Here is a 17,485-nt window from a genome sequence, read left to right on the forward strand (position 1 = left end):
GCCCGCCCGCTGCCAGAGCGAGCGGAGCGGCGGCCAGCTCTGGGGGGCGCGCGCTGGAGCTCAGCGCCGCGCAGCCCTGTCGGTCCGCGGAGCGGACAGAGCTGGAAGCCGAACGCAGCCGCGGGAGGCTGGAGATGGGGGCAGGTGCCGCCGGCTGCGCCATGGACGGGCCGCGCCTACTGCTGCTGCTACTCCTGGGGGTGAGTGCCAGCAGGAGGGAACCCGCACCCTTTCCTTGGACTGGACCGTCATGGGTTGAGGTTTCCCCGAGGAAGAACGGTACAGAGCTAGAGTCCCAGATGCAGGGGATGGGTGGCGGGAGAGGAGCTCCGATGACAGGATCCAGGGAGGAGTGTCTAGAGTTCTCGGAGCGGATGCCGGTCCTGGGGTATCGCAAGGGGTGTGTGTGGAGGCGCGGGGAGGGGGCTCTCAGGAGGGGGTACTGGAACTCTCGGGTGGCTGGGTTCTTCAGAAGGGTGCTTGAATGCCGGGATTTCGAGGCGACTTTCTCTTGAGCATCTTATCTCTGTAGGGTCGTGGGACTGAACCCAGGCAAGAGAAGGAGGAATTGGGACCGGGGCTATAGATGAGAGGGGCAAGTGCGGCTGGGGCGAGAACCAGAGATGAGGGGCTGGAACAATGGGGGAACAGGCTGGAGGGACTGAAGGCAGAGGGGACCCGGCATCGGACAATGGGGACCGGCCAGACAATGGGGGGGAGGGGCGTCGGAGGGAGCGGTTGCAGAGGGTGGCGGTTGAAGAGTAGAAGTGGGTTAAGGAGCGCAGAAAAGGGACGAATCCGGCGAGGGAGGTAGAAAGAAGCAAAATGCAAGGACACAGAAGGGCAGGCTAAAGTGGCCGGTGCCCCGCCCGCTAAGGGACAGTGGGACCAAAGAGGACTGAGGCACGAATGTTTCCCGCGTCCGTCGCGCGCTTTCTCTGAAAGACCTCGCCCAGTCGGGTAGCAGCGGCTGGGAATCTCAGTCCGGGAAGGGAGACCCCACTTGGCTAGGTCGAACCTGTTTCCAGATACCCAGTCCCAGCGGGCTCCTCCGACGCACGTATTCTCACAGTTTGAAGCAGATTCACTGACAGATAGAGCGGGCGTCCTCCTGAGTGGTCTGGGGCCGCCAAGTCTCTGGGTGCAGAGCTCCGGGAAGCGCTCGCGCATCGCGGGGCAAGTCCCAGCCGCGCACAGCTCCTGGTGCCAAGTCGGAGGTGGCCCGCAGGGGGCGTTGCTGAGCGAGCGATGTGCTCCGCTCTGCCGCGGGCGCGCCTGGGACTGCGTTCCCCGCTCTCCCCCGGACCCCGATTTACTTAAGCGACCAGAACGCCTAGCCCGCGGTTGCCCAGGCTCCAGCTCCTCAGAGGGTCGGGATTTCGTCAGCGCCCCGCCCAGTTTTCGGTGGCAGCCGCTGGGCACCCCACGAGAGCGAGGCTCGGATTCTGTTTGGGCGAGAGAGTCCTAGTCCCATAAGCATCTAAGTCCTCTTAAGCATCTAAGACCTCCGATAGCTCTGACAAGATACGCAGGGGCCGTGACCCGGTGTGTAGCCATAGTGGAGTGCCCTGGCAGGTTTGACGGCGGAGAGGGCGTCCTCACTTTCCCGGCCACCTTCATCGCTCATCTGAGCGTTAGCCCCCCAAACCCCCATTTTATAGATAAGAAGACTGAGGCTCCGCACGTTTAAAGAACTTGGCTAGATTCTCGGCCCTAGTCAAACAGCCCTTCGCTGCTTCCCAGCCGTACTCCCCATTCCTTTTAAGGGGACAGCCCAGCGTCCCAGATGCGAATGAGAGTTGCGTTTCTCCACCAGGGCTGCGCCGGGTGGGGTCGGCCAGCATCATCCCAAAAGCTCAGCCAAGTTCCCTGGAGTTGTCAGTACCTGTGGCTTCGTCCGGGGATTTGGAGTGACCGAGGGCACTAACGTCGCGGGTTGGAGATGCTTCTCCGCCGGCCGCGGTCAGGGGGCGGGGAGGTGGGACCCTGGCGCCCGGTCCCGGGCCCGGAAAGGCGAGGGCGTGGGGTCGGGGTCTGGGCCGGGAGCGCCCTCCGAGCCGAGGGGAGGAGAGGGAGGAGGGGACCTGCGAGTGGCGGGTCGCGAAGGTGGCCGCAGCGCAGCCCAGCTCCTCCAGCCCCTGCGGCTCTGCCTCTGCCTCGGCGGGAGCGCCCCGAATTTCTCCCTGGGCCGCGGTGAGAGAGTGCTGAAACCAGAGCGAGTCCCGGCGGGTCGGCTGGCGGGCCGCGCCGGTAATGGAGGCGCTTTGTCATTCAGACGTCTGTAACCGGAGCCGCCGGGCTGGCTAATGCGCCTAATAGGGATGCAGCGAGGGCAGCAAATGAAAGGACAAGAGCGGCCAGGCACCGGAGGCCGCAGGGGCAGAGAGGGGTCCCCGCCGGCTGGACCAGCAGGGCTCGCTCAAGCGCCTAGTCTTCCCCGGGGTGCTGGGTGAGGAGACCCGACTAATAAAATGTGTCGAGTCCCTACTGTGTGCCACGAACTGCCCTGTTACTTGACCCTTAAAAAGTTGCAGCAGAACAAATCTGGTTATTCCCACCTTACAGTTGAGGAAGCTAAGTTTGGCAGCAGTTTCCGCCGAAACCAGGAGGTGCCAGTTTTGGGCGGTGGCCCCCTGGATTGGCCCTTATTATTACCACCAGGTTCCACTTCCCCCTCTGCACCCCCACCCCCACGCCCCAGCCTTCTAGATCACCCAGGGGCACTTGACCTTGAACCACTACTAGCTCTGGAGATTACATATATGTCCTCGCCCTTGGCAACTCGAATTTGGAGCTTAGTCCCTTCCCCCTACACAGGGCCCCCAACCCTTAAAAATCTTCAGGAAGCATCTCCTTAGGAATTATCTCTCCTTTCCTACCCCACACTCACCTCTGTCCAAAGGGGTGTGAGCCATGTGTCAGACCCGTCATGGCTTTGGTTGGCCTCAACAGATGCTCCACAAATGTGAACTCAACCCCATGGTGGTAGCTACTGGCTTTATTCCAATGAAGCTATTGTCAATGGTTAGGACTCATCATGCTGAGAGTTCATATATTCAAATTCCTTCAACTACTTTTGTGGGTTTACTATTTTGTCCAGTTTTTAAATAACTTTCAGTTTCCTAAACATCAATTTATCTAAGGGTATTTCCATGTTAGGGTTTGTTTTTTTTTTTTAATGGTAAAAATAGAAAGATTGCAAACATTTTAGAAAATGGGATGTAATCATTTCATTTCTATCAGACTGGAAATGAAAAATACATGTAGTACATGTAAATTGCAGGCAAATGCATCTACTGTTTGATAAATTGATTCTTTCGGAGCCATTTGCCTGAATCCTATCATACGCCCTGCTCCCCAAGATTGCCAGCTTTGAATTAAGAGAGGGCATGGCAGGGGGCTTACATTAGGCCTGAACTGGGGCCCTCCCTTCCCCCTTCTCTCAGAGAGGAGTGAAGGCAACCCCATAGCATCTTGACATTTGGAGCAGTTCTGTGGGGGGAGATGTTGACTCCCTGCAGAGATCAGGCCCACAGCTCACTGGAAATGTTACCTCTGTGCTCAAGAGAGCCCAGTTAAGTGAGCTCATTTTAGGGAAAGCAATGTCTCACCCTCCTTTGGTTCTCATAACCTCTTTAGACCCCTCCCGGTGGGTCAATGTCTGTTCATTATCTGTCACACTCCCTCCTTTTTGATAACCCCTCTCTTTGGAGATGGCGTGTGCTCCCCTCCCACTACTGCCCGCCCAGGGGCAGCAGCTCATATTCTCTAAGACATTTCTTTGCGAACTCACATTTATTGAACTCAGCATGCTACACCAGCCAGATCGGCGTAAGTGATCGCTCTGAATTGTTTACAACAACCCTGAGAAGTAGATAGGGCCAATTCAAAGTTTTAGGTGCCAAAACCCAGGCTGAACGAGATTGAGAATTTACCCAAATAATATACTACTAAGTAGCAGGTCTGGGATGTTTTGAGATAGGAAACCTAAAACAAGCATGCATGGTTTGTCCTAATATGGCTATGACTCGGAATCAAGACCTGGGAGAAGAGAGAGGACCCAGCTACAGCCAGGAGGGCAGGCTTCAAGGGGGCGGGGCCTGCACAGGCTGCTGCGCCACCCCCCACCACAGAGGCAGACCCCCTCTGTTATCCAGAGTCCTGCTCTCTGCTAAGTGAACTAACTGGAACATAGCCAAAGCCACCAAGGAAGCCAGAAAGACCCCAGCAAAGGGAAAAGAGGTACCAAGCTGTAACTGCACCTTGCTCACCCATTTAACGAGACAGATGCTGTCATGGTTACCTAGTGTTGGGGAAACTGAGGCACAAAGAAATCCAGAACATGTCCCAGCTCCTAAGAGATGAGTCAGGATTCAGAGCCATGGTGGAGGCAGCCAACGAATGCAGGGAGCTCACCCCGTTTCCTCCGAGAATGGCCCCCTCCCAGTTTGAATCCTGTTTACGTTCATTCTGCCCCCTTTCGACCAAGGCTAGTTCTACCATTTCGAGAATCCCGTAGACCTAGGGAATTAGGGTGGTGGGTTGGAGTCGCCAGGTCACATGCAGGTAAGCGGCACACATGATAACTGATACATGGGAGGGAGGAGACAGAAACACTGTCTTGAAAAAAAGCTGGCAGAAGACCTCAAAGACACAAAAGTGTGGTAATTTGGGAGAAAGGACACACGCATTTCACTGCATTGCAGCCCAGCATAACCGCTGGTGTAAATACCCAGTCCCTGAGTCATGGGGAAACCGTGAAGGTCTGTCCAGGAGACAGGCCAGGGTGCAGCCCCCAGAGTGAAGGGGGTGAAATGATGAAAAGCCGAAAATGCAGCTCCTGGGGTCCTAGTTAACTGAGGTCATCCGGCGTTTGCATAGCCATAAACACGCACGTTAGGGCCCAATGCACGCTGGGGGACCGTGTCAGCGATGCTGGAGCATCCACAGGATTGCCCTCAAGAGGGGGACCCTCTAGCAGACTCGGGGACTCAGCGAAGCTTCAGACCAGATAAGTAGAGTGAACAGCTCCGCCTGAGTCTGGGACAGTGGGAGCCTCAGGCCGCCAGTGTGGGGACATGGCATTTAAGCAGAGGCCTGAAGGATGCAAAGAAATCAGAACAGACCCTTACGGAATCCCATTTGCTTCTGGGGGCCCGCCTGCGTCTGGCCTTCCTCCCCACCCCGCAGGCTCCTGGTCTACAGATGTTCCCAGCTCTGCTCCTGCTACCTAGGAAGAGAGGCTGGCGACACCCAAGTTCCCTCCCAAGCTGCCTGCAACTTGCCCTTTCCCTTGACTACACGAAACCCGAGTGTGACCAAAGGAAAGTCCAAAGTGGCATTTAAAGCTCCCGTCTGGTCCCACCACTCAAATGCCCACACTTCCGTCAGCATCAAATGGGAGTTGCATGGTCTGGGGCCAGAGAAACAGGCTTTGGAGTTTTATTAGACATTACATTTTTTTTTTTTTTTTTGGTAAGGAAAAGAAATATAAAGCAAACTGCCAGCAGCCCCTCCCTCTAGGGAATCTGGTGCTAAATCGTTCCATCCACGAGCAAAGATGCCTCCGCGGCAGCAATCTGACCCCCCTTGCCTGATTCCAGCGCCAGTCCCACTGGCTGCGACTGGCTGCGTGGGGGGCGGGAAGGGGGGCTGCCCCCCCTCCCCTTTGCGGCTGGAAATCAAACCCTGGTGGAGCAGGGCTGCTGGGTGGTGAGAGTGGCCACTCTCTCATCATAGATAGCAGCGCCTCTCCAGCCTCAACTGGCTGGTCCTGGCTCGGGCCCCAAGCTGCCACCCCCTCCCCCTGATGAGAGAGATGCAGACCCAGAGAGAGAAAACAGGTCAGGCCAGCACTTTTGGGACAGACCTGGACTTGAACCCAAGACCCCACTCTTCTGCCTTTAGTTCTGGGGTGTAGATACCTCCCATTTGATACTTAAAATGTGGACTGGCAGAATCAAAGACCTGCCAGGCAGGTCCTTGTGTTAGAAAAGGCTGCCCTCCGGGTAGCTACAGCCCTGCAGGTGTGCAGCTTGGCAGGTGGCGTTCGGGCTGTTTTCAGCTGCCAGTCGCCCCCTTGGCTGGCAGCCCCGTGCAAGCAGCAACCTGCCCGGCCTCCCTGACACCCCTGCCCCAGGCCTTGCTGGGCCGCAGGCCACCTTCCCCACGTGGTGTAGCTTAAGGATTCGGGACACTGCTGCACCTCAGGATGAACTTTGCAGAAGGTCTGCTTGGAGGCTCTGACCTCACACCGCAGCAGCCTGTGGGATGGACGGTCCCCAACTGCCTTTCTTCCCCTCCAGCTTTGATGTGCTTAATGCCTCCCTGGTGAGCTCATCCTGGCCCACATGGTTCCAATAGAGGGCTTGAGGGGGGGGTGTTTGATCCCTCAGGAGCCAGCCCCCCTTTCTCTAGCCAGTCTGACCTGCGGATCTCCCCATACCAGGTGTCCCTCGGAGGGGCCAAGGAGGCATGCCCCACAGGCCTGTACACCCACAGTGGCGAGTGCTGCAAAGCCTGCAACCTGGGCGAGGGTGTGGCCCAGCCTTGCGGAGCCAACCAGACTGTGTGTGAGCCCTGCCTGGACAGTAAGTACCGGGTGCACACGGGGAGAGCGGTGAGGAATGGAAGGCAGGGAGGGGGCTGGAGAGGAGCATGCCCAGTGGGGGTCTCTTAAGGGTGGTGCCTCCTGGTGGGGTCTCTCACCCACCACTATGGGCACCAGAGGTAGTCTGACCCTGTGCAGGAGGCAGAGGGTTAGCTGAGAAGGGGGCCGGCACTATGCAGAGGGAGGAGGGGCCTGGGGGGACTCCCTTCCGGTGCCCCTACCCAGCCCCAAGCAGAGAGGCCTGGTAGAAGAGTGTGTTCAGGTAGGGAGGAGTAACTGATGCTATGAACAGCTAAAAATACCACCTTCGCTGCAAAATCAATGGCTGCCACTAACCTCCCTGTGTTGGTGGGGAGGGGAGGAGGATCAAATCCTGGCTGCCCTGGAGCCTGACCTTGGGGGTTCCTGGAGGGTGTGGCTACCCCTCCCCCCAGGCACAGGATTCTCCAGCTCCACCCAAAGGAAGAAGCCCCAGCGAAGCCTGGGTTCTGAGCTCTGAGGGTATCTGGTGATGATGCCAGCCACAGGAGGCCTGGGCAGTGTGGCCATTCCTATTGGGATGCCCCTGGGGGTGGGGGAGATCCATTTCCTGGACTCCTGCCCAGGAATCTCCGGGCCTGAGTCCTAAGTCTTCCAGGATGGGCTCCCTCCCACGGTCTAAGGAGGGGTGCTGTGGTGGAGCCTGGGGGAGGGAGGTCCCAGCACCCGTGGGGAAGGAGAGCAAGACTGGAGCAGAGACAGCCGGCAGCAGGCAGGCAGCCTGGCGGTAGCAGGAGCTGGCCCCCAGCCCCCAGCCCCCACCCCAGCTGCTTTAACAGGCCACCTTTACAAGCCCACTTTATGGGATGGAGACCCCAGCGGACTTTCCCTCTGTGCTCCAAACGTTTCCACAAGGAAACCCATTAAGCTCTTGCCTTCATTCTCTGCCAAAAAAAGAGACCGCATTTTTCCCACCCCTTAAAACCCACTCCCAGGAGTTTCCTGCTAATTTTCTGTGTTTTCCCAAGGCAGAGCCCTCTCCTCCCCCTTCGCTGTGCCTAGACCCACATCTGCCATATGCCAACCAGATCGGTTCCTCTTGTTCGTCTAAACCGGGCGGCCTGCTCTGCCTGTTTATGGTTGGAAGTCCTTCCTGCTGTCTCTTTTCCACCTACTTCTCATTGCTCACCAGCCTTTATAGCATCCCTGCCTGCGTCAAGGTGTTTTATAGGAGAATTTCACTTGGTTCTCGCCACAGCAACGTGAGAGGAAATATTATGTCTCCATTAATGGAGAGAGAAAGACGCAGAGAGGTTGAGTGAGACACCCAAGGCACGCAGCTACTAAGGGATGGAAGCAGGTTCTGAACCCAGATCTGCTGGTCCCCAGGATGAGAAACACAGGGTTCCCCTGCCAGGCCTGACTGGAAAGTCCCCTTAGGTTCATCGCTGGATTATCTCCTCTTACCTGCCTCCTCGTCTAGCTTGGGCTTTCCCGCCTTTTTTTCCATCCACACGCCCACCCTGAAGATAATGGTGCCGTGCTCCATCTTGTCTCTTGGAGCGTCTAGAGAAGTCTGAGCTCCGTCCCCGCAGCAACCCCCCTTTTCCCGAACGGGCTAACACCTCACCTGGGTCTCAGCTCCTTCTGCTTCCAGGATCTGAGGCCTCCCTGCTTCCCTGTTCCCAGTTGCGTAAATCTGCTCTTCCTGCCCTGGGAGCAAGGATGAGCCCTGCCAGACTCCGGCAGAGTTTCCACCCTGGGCTGGGAGGGGTGACCATGTGGCGCTATGCCGGCTCCCTGCCTGCTCCCTGCCTGTTCCAGGAGCCCCGGCTCTGCCCCCGGCCCCCCATCCTGAAGCTCATGCCATTGACTAAGAGGGCACCGTCAGCCTTGCCGGCTCCCTTCCTGCCTTTGAAAGGGCAGAGGACTGCCCAGCAAGTCCTCCTTGTCTAGCTTCAGTCCCTCCTGCCCCACTGCACCTTCTAACCTCCACCCTCAGAAGCCAAGTCCGACCGCAGTGGGGAAGCACCGTGGATGGGAGACACTGGTAACTCCAGTCACTCCCATGCACCCACACCTGAGCCGCCACCCCCCCCCACACACACACACACAGGCTTGGAAGGGCAGCTGCCCGGGAGTCTCCCTGGTGAAGGCCAGCTGTGGGCTGGGTTCCTGGGTTCGCAGCCCAGCTCTGGCCTGCGGGGAGGGCTGGGTGGGAACCACGCTGAGATTATTCCTTAATCACGCTGGGAACAAGGGGATAGGGTTGGAAGCTCTATGAGAATTTGCCAAGAAATTTCCAATACCAGCTGGGTTACCCTGAAGCGTCAGGGGCTGCTAGCACGGGACTCTTGGTTCCTTCTTCCTACCCAGTAGGCTGCCAGGAGTTTCCAAAGAGTAATGATGGGGCAAGGCTTGAAGGGGGGGTCCATGCCGGAGAGGGGAGCCTGTATCCCACGTACCCAGAGGGCAGGCGGCCTAATTCTGGGCCCATGGTCCATGTACCTCAGGTGTGACCTTCTCGGACGTGGTGAGCGCCACCGAGCCGTGCAAGCCGTGCACCGAGTGCGTGGGTCTGCAGAGCATGTCCGCGCCCTGCGTGGAGGCCGACGACGCCGTGTGCCGCTGTGCCTACGGCTACTACCAGGACGAGGCGACCGGCCGCTGCGAGGCGTGCCGCGTATGCGAGGCTGGCTCGGGCCTCGTGTTCTCGTGCCAGGACAAGCAGAACACCGTGTGCGAGGAGTGTCCCGACGGCACCTACTCCGACGAAGCCAACCACGTGGACCCGTGCCTGCCCTGCACCGTGTGCGAGGACACCGAGCGCCAGCTGCGCGAGTGCTCACGCTGGGCCGACGCCGAGTGCGAGGGTGAGGAGGGGCGCCCCCTGCCGGCGAGAAGGAAGGGCCGGCGCGGCGCGCCCGAGCCCAGGGAACAGGTGCTGCCCACCCTGCCTGTCCTCGGTTTTCTTCCCTGGGCTGAGTCAAAGCAAGCCGTCAGCGTCCTCGGGGGCCACAGCTACCACGTGCCAACTCATTTTCTAGTGCTTCTCAATCTGTGCTTGTCCAGCTAAGGAGCGGTCAGTAGCTGGGGAGCCCTGGTGTCCCGGGCACAGGGCAGCAGCATGTGAGCCTAGAGGTGTGGGCTTTCTGAACTTGAAGGGACTTGAGGACCCTCCGGGGCTGGGGTCTTTATCCTCCGAGGCTTGGGGCTGTGGCCCTGGGGCCTGGGGTGAAATCGGCCCTGTGACTTTCTATCTGAGTAACGCTGGCCAGGACGGTCACTCCTGACTCGCCCTCAGTTTCCTCGGTGGTGGTGGTTACCAGGGTTGTTGTGGGTTAGAGAAGGTGGCTGGTGGACCCACTTGGGTGTCTGTGGGAGGGACCAAGAGGTGGAAGAACTGTCACAGGTTGGAGGAACCCTAAGGAGGTTGTGGGGGCAGAGTCTTTGGGATGGAGGAAGACAGGGACTGCAGGTCTCGGACGCTGTAGCCTGAGAGCCAGGCCCTGTGCTTGGGGCGCTCAGCCCAAGGAGCGCATGGGAGCTGGCTGTGGCCACCTTTGCCAGGCATGGAGCCCCAGGGAGACAGGGCAGCTCTTCTGGGTCTCTGGCCGTCTTGGGGGAGGTGGGTAGGCCAGCTGCAGGGAGAGGATGACACTGCTTTGCTTTCTGCTCCTCTGGGGTCTGGGTGCCCATGTAGCTTTTTCCTTTGGGGACCTAACCCTTAGGGTGCCCTCATGCTGAGCCAGCAACAACGTGTCTCCTCAGGAGCCTGGAGTCTGTCCAGTCTGCCAGGAGAGTTAGCCTTTACCGCAGTTTGCTGCGAGAGACTTGGCCCAAGGACTCTGTTCCAGGAGACCCCCCTCTCTGGTGGAGAAAGAAGGGTCCGCCCTCTGCCAACACCGGGGCGGGTGGGGGACATGGGTCCCCTGTGGGGGGGCCTCAGGTTGACACTGGCTCTGCACGGTGCTGTGCTTCCAGGTCTGCTGCGGGCAGAGAGAGCGCTGAAGCTGGACAGAGGCCAGGCCTAAGTGCGAAGCTTCCGCACCACGTGGGGAGGAGGAGGGAGGCCGAACAGGGTTCCGGTGGCCGTGGCCCAGGGCCGGGAGACAGGCAAGTGGAGTCAGGCGTCAGGCAGAGCAGGGAGGGAACTTCTGCTGTCTGTTTGTGGACAAGTCTGGACCAGCTGGTGGGGGACTTAGTCAGGGCGAGGTTACAGCAAAGACAGGCGATGGCTGAAGGAAGGGTAGGCCCTGCTTTTGGGGCGTTCACAGATTCCTCCCAGATACCACCCCACTTTCCCAGGCACCCTGAAAGAGAAGGATCCCCGGAGTGTGTTTACTGTGCCCTCTCCCCCTTTCTGCTCCTGTGTCTGAAGGGTTAAATGTCAGCTTGGGGCAGAGGGATGGGGCAGGAAATGGAATTTGAGTCCTGGTTTGGTTGACCCCAGCCCTCAGTGCCTTGTGTTTCTTGCAGATACATTTCAGGTATCTTGGTGACTCACCCCCTGCTCTGGTGAAATTTGGGTTTAGGAGGAGTAACCTGGTCTCTCTTCCACCCCCAAACCTGACAGCTCCCATTCAGGAAATGGCTGTCAGGACCTGCCAAAGGCTTAGCTGGTTGGAATGCTAGTGGACATGGCCACATCTGGATCTCATCGCCCCCGCCCCCCCAGTCAGAGGGGACTGGAGAGATGAGGAAAGCACCCTGGATGCTGCTGTGGGCTTCCTCTACCCCTGCCTTGGCCCTTCCCCACTGCCCCGCAAACTCAGTGATACCCTGACTCACCTGCACCCGCTGCTCGCACATGCACCCTCCGGGCAGGTCCCCAACCTGTATCTCAGCCTCAGGGCTCAAGCTACCCCTCCAGGTTGCCCAGTGCCCTATGAGGTCCAGCGAAGAGCTCCTCATCTCTCCCTAGAGCGCCAACAGCCTGGTCTAGGGCTGCCGGAAGAAGGGCTGCGTCTCCTTCACTTCCTGTCCCTCCCCCTCCTCCCCACCCAAGACCCAAATGGGGGAGTGGTGGAAGGGCCAGCAGATGGCAGTCCCCTCCCCACTGCCAGCCAGATGGACTCCAGATTCACATCTGGGGGCCGTGCCCCTCAGAAGGTGCTGAAAATGAGGACCTTTGAAGCATCTTTGTCTCAGGCCCAGGAGACCAGTGGGTAGCTCCGACTCCAACTTGGGTGGCAAACTCAGTGGGGCAGACTTGGGGAGCAGAGTGTCCTCCTCTTCACCCCACTGGCATGTCTCATCAGCTTTCCCTCCCTGCCCCAGGCTTGGGGAGCGAAGATGGATGGGGGAGCAACTTTGCCCAGACAGGCACCCCTAGGCCGTCCAGAACTTCCAGCCCCTGCTGCCCCCAGCTGAGTGGCAAAATGGAAAATCCTACCTGCTGGTGCCAGGAGATGCCAGGTCTCCTGCTAGGGAAGCTGCCAGTGCTCAGCTGGCATACAAGGGCCTAGGTGGGTGGCAAGGCAGTTTCCCTTCCCCTGAGGTGGGGGCATTACCTACTGTGTAGGTCCTTTCTCAGCCAGCAGCCAACTCCGTGCCCAAGTTGGGTTGGGGCTACCTGGCACTGTCTACCCTGGTGAGATCAGATGGCATGAGGGCCACGCGCAGCAGGAAACACATTCCCCATTGCCGGAGGACTGGCTGCTGCTGGGCACCCCGGCCCCACTGCCCAGCCTCAGAGACTGGAGAGGAGGGTGGTGTGGGGGAAGGCACCTCTCTGCCCAGACCTGAGCCCCCACCCTTCATTAGGGCAGGGGTGACTGGGGCTATCTGGGGCAACCTGAGTTCCCGCATTTCCCCAGCAGGAGTCTAGCTGGAGATTTTCTAGGGTTCACTCTCCCATTTGTATATTCATCTCTGTGTCAGGCCCCAGGAGCCCAGGGGAAGCAGAATAGAACTCTAGGGCCACAGCTACCCCCAACATGGAAGGGCGCTTACAGATCACCTTTTACTGTCTCCATGGATAGTATCTCCTACTATGGATGGGGAAACTGAGCTCCTGAGAGTTGAAGGGACTCTCGCAGCTCGTCAGTGAATGGCAGGCCCAGATCTCCTGATTTCCAGGCCTTTGCTCTTCTCCTCCATCATGACCTCACACACACAATCCCGGCCTTCGCCTCTGTGTGTAACCACTGGGCACACGCCAGGAGCAGGGGCTGGCTGGGGAGGTGCTGGGTGGGAGTGGTGAGAACATGAGGGGACGGGCTTGGGGGTGGGCACTCACTCCTGCAGCCCTTTCTCCTAGAGATCCCTGGCCGTTGGATTACGCGGTCCACACCCCCAGAAGGCTCAGACAGCACCGTCCCCAGCACTCAGGAGCCAGAGGTGCCTCCAGAGCAAGACCTCATAGCCAGCACGGTGGCCAATGTGGTGACCACAGTGATGGGCAGCTCGCAGCCCGTGGTGACCCGTGGCACCACCGACAACCTCATCCCTGTGTATTGCTCCATCCTGGCCGCTGTGGTGGTGGGGCTTGTGGCCTACATTGCCTTCAAGAGGTGAGAGGGGAGTGGGGAAGAGAGAGCCAGACCTTGCCCTCAAGGAGGGCTCTGCTGTGACCTTGACCTGAAGATGCACCCACCCACTTAATTTAAGCCCAACCAGGCTCATCCTCTCTGACCATCAGATGTCCCACTCCAGGGCATGGAGGCTCAACAGGAGGTGGGGAGGGGGCTCTTCTTCTGTTCCCTCCACCCCACTTCTCCCCTCTCTCCTCCCCAGCTCCAAATGCACACAGAACATTCCTGACCAGCTGCCTGTGTCCCTTCTCCTGAACGCCATTTACTCACACAGTGACCCATGTGTGTGCCTGTGTTTCATCCTTCCCATACCACATTTGGGATCCTGTAGCCCCCACATTCAGAAATCCAGGATGTGCAAGAACTTCTGGAAAAGGTTTTAACATTTAAGTGCATTTTCTGCTCTTCCAAGAAAACCATCAAAGTCATGCATGCTTGTTTGAGAAAATGCAAACAAGAACAATGTCTTATAAAGCAAAAAGTAAAAGCCCCCTTTCATCTTTTCAAATCCAGCCCCTTTCCTCACTGGAATCTGCAGTGGATCCTTTCCAGCCATTTTCTACGCATTTATAAGCACATGTATATGAGGCCCTTTTAGTTCTATGTAAACACATTTTTTGAAAGCGAGCTTGGGCTGAGGCTGCAGGGCAGCCAGCCTTCCCACTTACACCACCGCCCCGGAGTGCATTCCTCAGGACACACAGGTGTCTGACCGTTTGCGAACGCTCCTCCGATAACATCAGCTTGGGCTTCATTTCTGTAACCCGCCTCTTAGCAATGGACCTTGGGTTGCTTTCGATGTTTCCTTCTTGCTGATTGCAGCTGAGGATTCTCGGGTAGATCCCTGCATAAGGTGGGGTGTCTCAGAAGGGTGGACCGGGAAAAGCTGAGCTCCTGGGAAGTCATTTCTTTCAGCACCAGGCTTGACCAAACGGGCTCTGACACTTGGGGTGAGCGCCAAGCCTGGGGCCCCTCTGCTCCCAGTGTCAGGTTCAGCCGGGGGTGGGGGGGGCAGGTGCGAGGAATGAGGCCTTCCGGTGGGTGGGTGCGGTGGCCCAGAGTTACAGCTGGGCCCTGCCAGGTCTCCCCAGAGCAATTCCTTAGCCCCAGGGCCTGGGCCTGCCTCAGCCCTGAGAGTGGCCATCCTCCCTCCAGGTGGAGCAGCTGCAAGCAGAACAAGCAGGGGGCCAACACCCGGCCTGTGAACCAGACGCCTCCCCCTGAGGGAGAAAAGCTCCACAGCGACAGCGGCATCTCGGTGGACAGCCAGAGCCTGCATGACCAGCAGCCTCACACGCAGACGGCCGCAGGCCAGGGTGAGCAGGGCCCAGGCCTGGCAGGGCAGCCCAGAGGGGGGCTGCAGTGAGGCCCCCTTTTAGATTGGAGGAAGGGCGGCCGGCCGACTCAGGGACCTCTGTAGGAAGAGGCCCTCTCCAACGGAATGACTTGGGAAAAGAGGCTTTGACAAATTAGAGCATCCAGACTCATCAAGCTAATTGTCCCCCCTGGGGCTAATTACTCCCCAAAGTGGCTGCAATTAGTCTCCTGCCCTGGACTTCTGGGGAACAAGTAGTTAATGATGTACCCTAATTAGTGGCCCATCACCCAACCTCAGGACACTTGCTGCAGAGAGTCTGGGACTGGGAACCCTGTTTCCCCTCTGCCTAAGTGCTGGGAGCAGGGAAGGGACAGTGTAAGGAGGAGGGGACATGAGTCAGCGTCCCCCCACCCAGGGCCTCATCTTGGCCATCTCTTGGCCTCAAGGCCCTCGGGGTTTTCCAAGGTTGGGAGGGGAAATGCCTGGGCCCTTCTTGGGACTTTCCCTAGACCCCCATGCCCACCACGGGGGCATGGGGGCCCATCGGGTAGCACCTGACTCCCCTGGGTTCTTGGCAGCCCTCAAGGGTGATGGAGGCCTCTACAGCAGCCTGCCCCCAGCCAAGCGAGAGGAGGTGGAGAAGCTGCTCACTGGCTCTGCGGGGGACACCTGGAGGCACCTGGCAGGCGAGCTGGGCTACCAGCCTGAGCACATAGACTCCTTCACCCACGAGGCCTGCCCCGCCCGCGCCCTGCTCGCCAGCTGGGCTGCCCAGGACAGCGCCACCCTGGACACCCTCCTGGCTGCGCTGCGCCGTATCCAGAGAGCTGACATTGTCGAGAGCCTGTGCAGCGAGTCCACAGCCACGTCCCCAGTGTGAGCCTGCCCCAGCCCTGCCCTGCCCCCACATTCCAGACTGATGCTCCAGCCAGCCCCCTCGGGGAGGGCTGTGAGAGCTGAGCGCCATGGGCAGGGACTCAGGCCCCGGGCCCCCAACCACAGCCCTGCACCGCTCTGCCCTGAGGCTCCTTCTGGCCACGCTCCCTCCAGCGCCAGAAGTGCCCCTGCTGCCCTGCCCCCTCCCTCACCCCTCACTCTGGGCCTTCCCTCCCTTCTCACATTTCTAGGTGGGCCAGCCCTGCCCACCTTGGCAGGTGTCCTAGATGGGGGGGGCAGACACCAGGGGTGGTGTTAGGGGCCGTAACAAGGCCCAGAGGCTCAGAGGGAGAGACTGAGGACCCAGAGCCAGGGACTCTACACTGTGAACTTGGGGAGCGAGGGCTCATCCGAGTGGCCCAAACCCTCCCTCCGCCCTCTCACCCTTTTACTTTGGCCTAAAATGAAGAGGATCAGAGGCTTGACTGTCCGGATGAGAGTTTTGAGACCTAGTGCACCCTCCTCCCCCGTTTTACATATAGGACAGTGAGGCCCAGAGAGATGTAGTGACTTGCCCAAAGCTGCCCAGAAATGGGGAGGCCAAGTGTGGGCCGGTCCCCTCCTCTCTGAGTGACGGACACAGGCCTCAGGTTTGCTTGAGGGTTGGGAGACCGGCCAGGCGACCCTCTGGAAAATATCTCAAAGCCAAACCCAGTGTGCCGGCGCCATCTCCAGGCCTGGCCAGCCCCTGTGGAGATGAGATGAGATGTGACTCACGTCAGGTTTGGGGCTCACGGGAGGGGTGCTACTTCGCTCTGCCTGTCCCCCGTAGGCCTTTCATTGTGTCATCCATGGGGTGGCCCAGGCTGTCGGTGGCCTCTGTTCTGGCACAGACCTGGAGCCATCACCGGCAGCACCTCCTCCTGGCGCCAGTTCTGGGGGCCGGGGACGAAGGACCCCCAGCCTGCTGCATGTAGTAGACAGACACAGAAGATGAGAACGCCTGTGTTCTCCACGAGTTCCTTCCCAGGCTGCGACCGGATCCTGCTCAGCGCGGCTGCCAGAGAAACATCCAAGAGAACTGAGCCCTCGCCCCCGGCCTTGGCCGGCCAGGACGCTGAGCTGGCGTCTGCCTTCTAAGGGCCTGCACATGGAGGAATCTGCTGCCCCCCCTCCCCTGCAAGCCCAGGTTGGCTGGCCCTGAAGGTTCCTGTGAAGAAGAGTGGACCCCTGCGGGAGGCAGCAAGAAGGACCGGAGTGAGGTGGTGGCCCCAGAGGGTCTCTCTCGAGCCCGCTCTTGAGCTTCCAGGACCCTACAAAGGACTGTTTTCCCCCTTGCTTGGTGCCAGGAGGGGCCCTGAGGTCTCAGGAGTCTCTCCCTGGCTGTTCTGTATTGCTTGATGTTGGAATGAGTGTGGTCCCCCCTTTATTTAGCATGATTGAGCCCCGGCAGGGTGTGCAGGACTGCTACCCCTGTGCCAGTCTGCCCAGGGCTCTCCCAACCCTGTCCAAGGGGCTGCATTGTATGTAGATGGCATTTCTGTGACCTCGAGCTGTGATGGGAGGAGGAAACTCACCTGCTGGCCCCTCACCTGCGCTCCTGGGGAGCGGGACTGGGTCTGAGTGTATTTATTCTCCTCCCCAGCAGCTGGGGAAGGGGGTGGGGGTTGCAAGTATGGCTTAGCATGTGTTTGGTTCTGGGGCCCCTCCTGCCTACTTTTGGGCTGAGATGGAACCCTTTTGGCTCCCAGCTGGGGGCTGGGAGCGCCAGACTCCCCGTTATCCTCCCTGTCACCTGCCCCTTGCATTCTGTGTAATCATTTCTAGGGCCCTCCTGAACTTACACATAAAACATAAATGAAGAACATTAAATAGCAAAGAAAGCAAAGTGGTGTAAAGGAATTTCCTGCAGTTGCACATGGTGGGGGCGGTATGATGGCAGGGACCCAGGTATAATTTCCAGCGCTGAACTTCTGTCCTGTTCCCTGTCTCCCTGCCCCCAAATGGGGATGTTTTAACAGAAATCTAGCAAACTCACATGTGTATCTATGGAGTTAATTTAAGCAGGATAGAGAGGGAGCGGGGCCCTTTGCCCCTGGATCTTGGAAAGGGAAAGTGAACATGGCCATGCAGGAAACCGCCAGCTGTGAACTTGACCAGAAGTCA

The 17,485-nt window shown here is 58.8% G+C and overlaps 1 protein-coding gene across 1 annotated transcript; it reads left to right on the forward strand.

Moving 5' to 3' along the window:
* The first annotated feature begins 17 nt into the window (after positions 1–17).
* On the forward strand, positions 18–17,207 carry NGFR (nerve growth factor receptor). Its single transcript, XM_004684316.2, has 6 exons — positions 18–200; positions 6,449–6,590; positions 9,103–9,462; positions 12,852–13,104; positions 14,281–14,441; positions 15,022–17,207. Exons 1-6 carry the CDS (start codon positions 135–137, stop codon positions 15,321–15,323), a joined length of 1,284 nt encoding a protein of 427 aa, XP_004684373.1. The 5' UTR covers positions 18–134; the 3' UTR covers positions 15,324–17,207.
* Positions 17,208–17,485: the final 278 nt, after the last annotated feature.

The sequence above is a fragment of the Condylura cristata genome, unplaced genomic scaffold (genome assembly GCF_000260355.1).
Source record: "Condylura cristata isolate star-nosed mole 26May11 unplaced genomic scaffold, ConCri1.0 scaffold00017, whole genome shotgun sequence".
NCBI lineage: Eukaryota > Metazoa > Chordata > Mammalia > Eulipotyphla > Talpidae > Condylura > Condylura cristata.

Coding starts and splice junctions, on each gene's coding strand:
- NGFR (XM_004684316.2), top strand. CDS start 135: ATGGGGGCAGGTGCCGCCGGCTGCGCCATGGACGGGCCGCGCCTACTG. Junction 6,591..9,102: donor GTGTGAGCCCTGCCTGGACA/GTAAGTACCGGG, acceptor CATGTACCTCAG/GTGTGACCTTCTCGGACGTG. Junction 9,463..12,851: donor GGCCGACGCCGAGTGCGAGG/GTGAGGAGGGGC, acceptor CCTTTCTCCTAG/AGATCCCTGGCCGTTGGATT.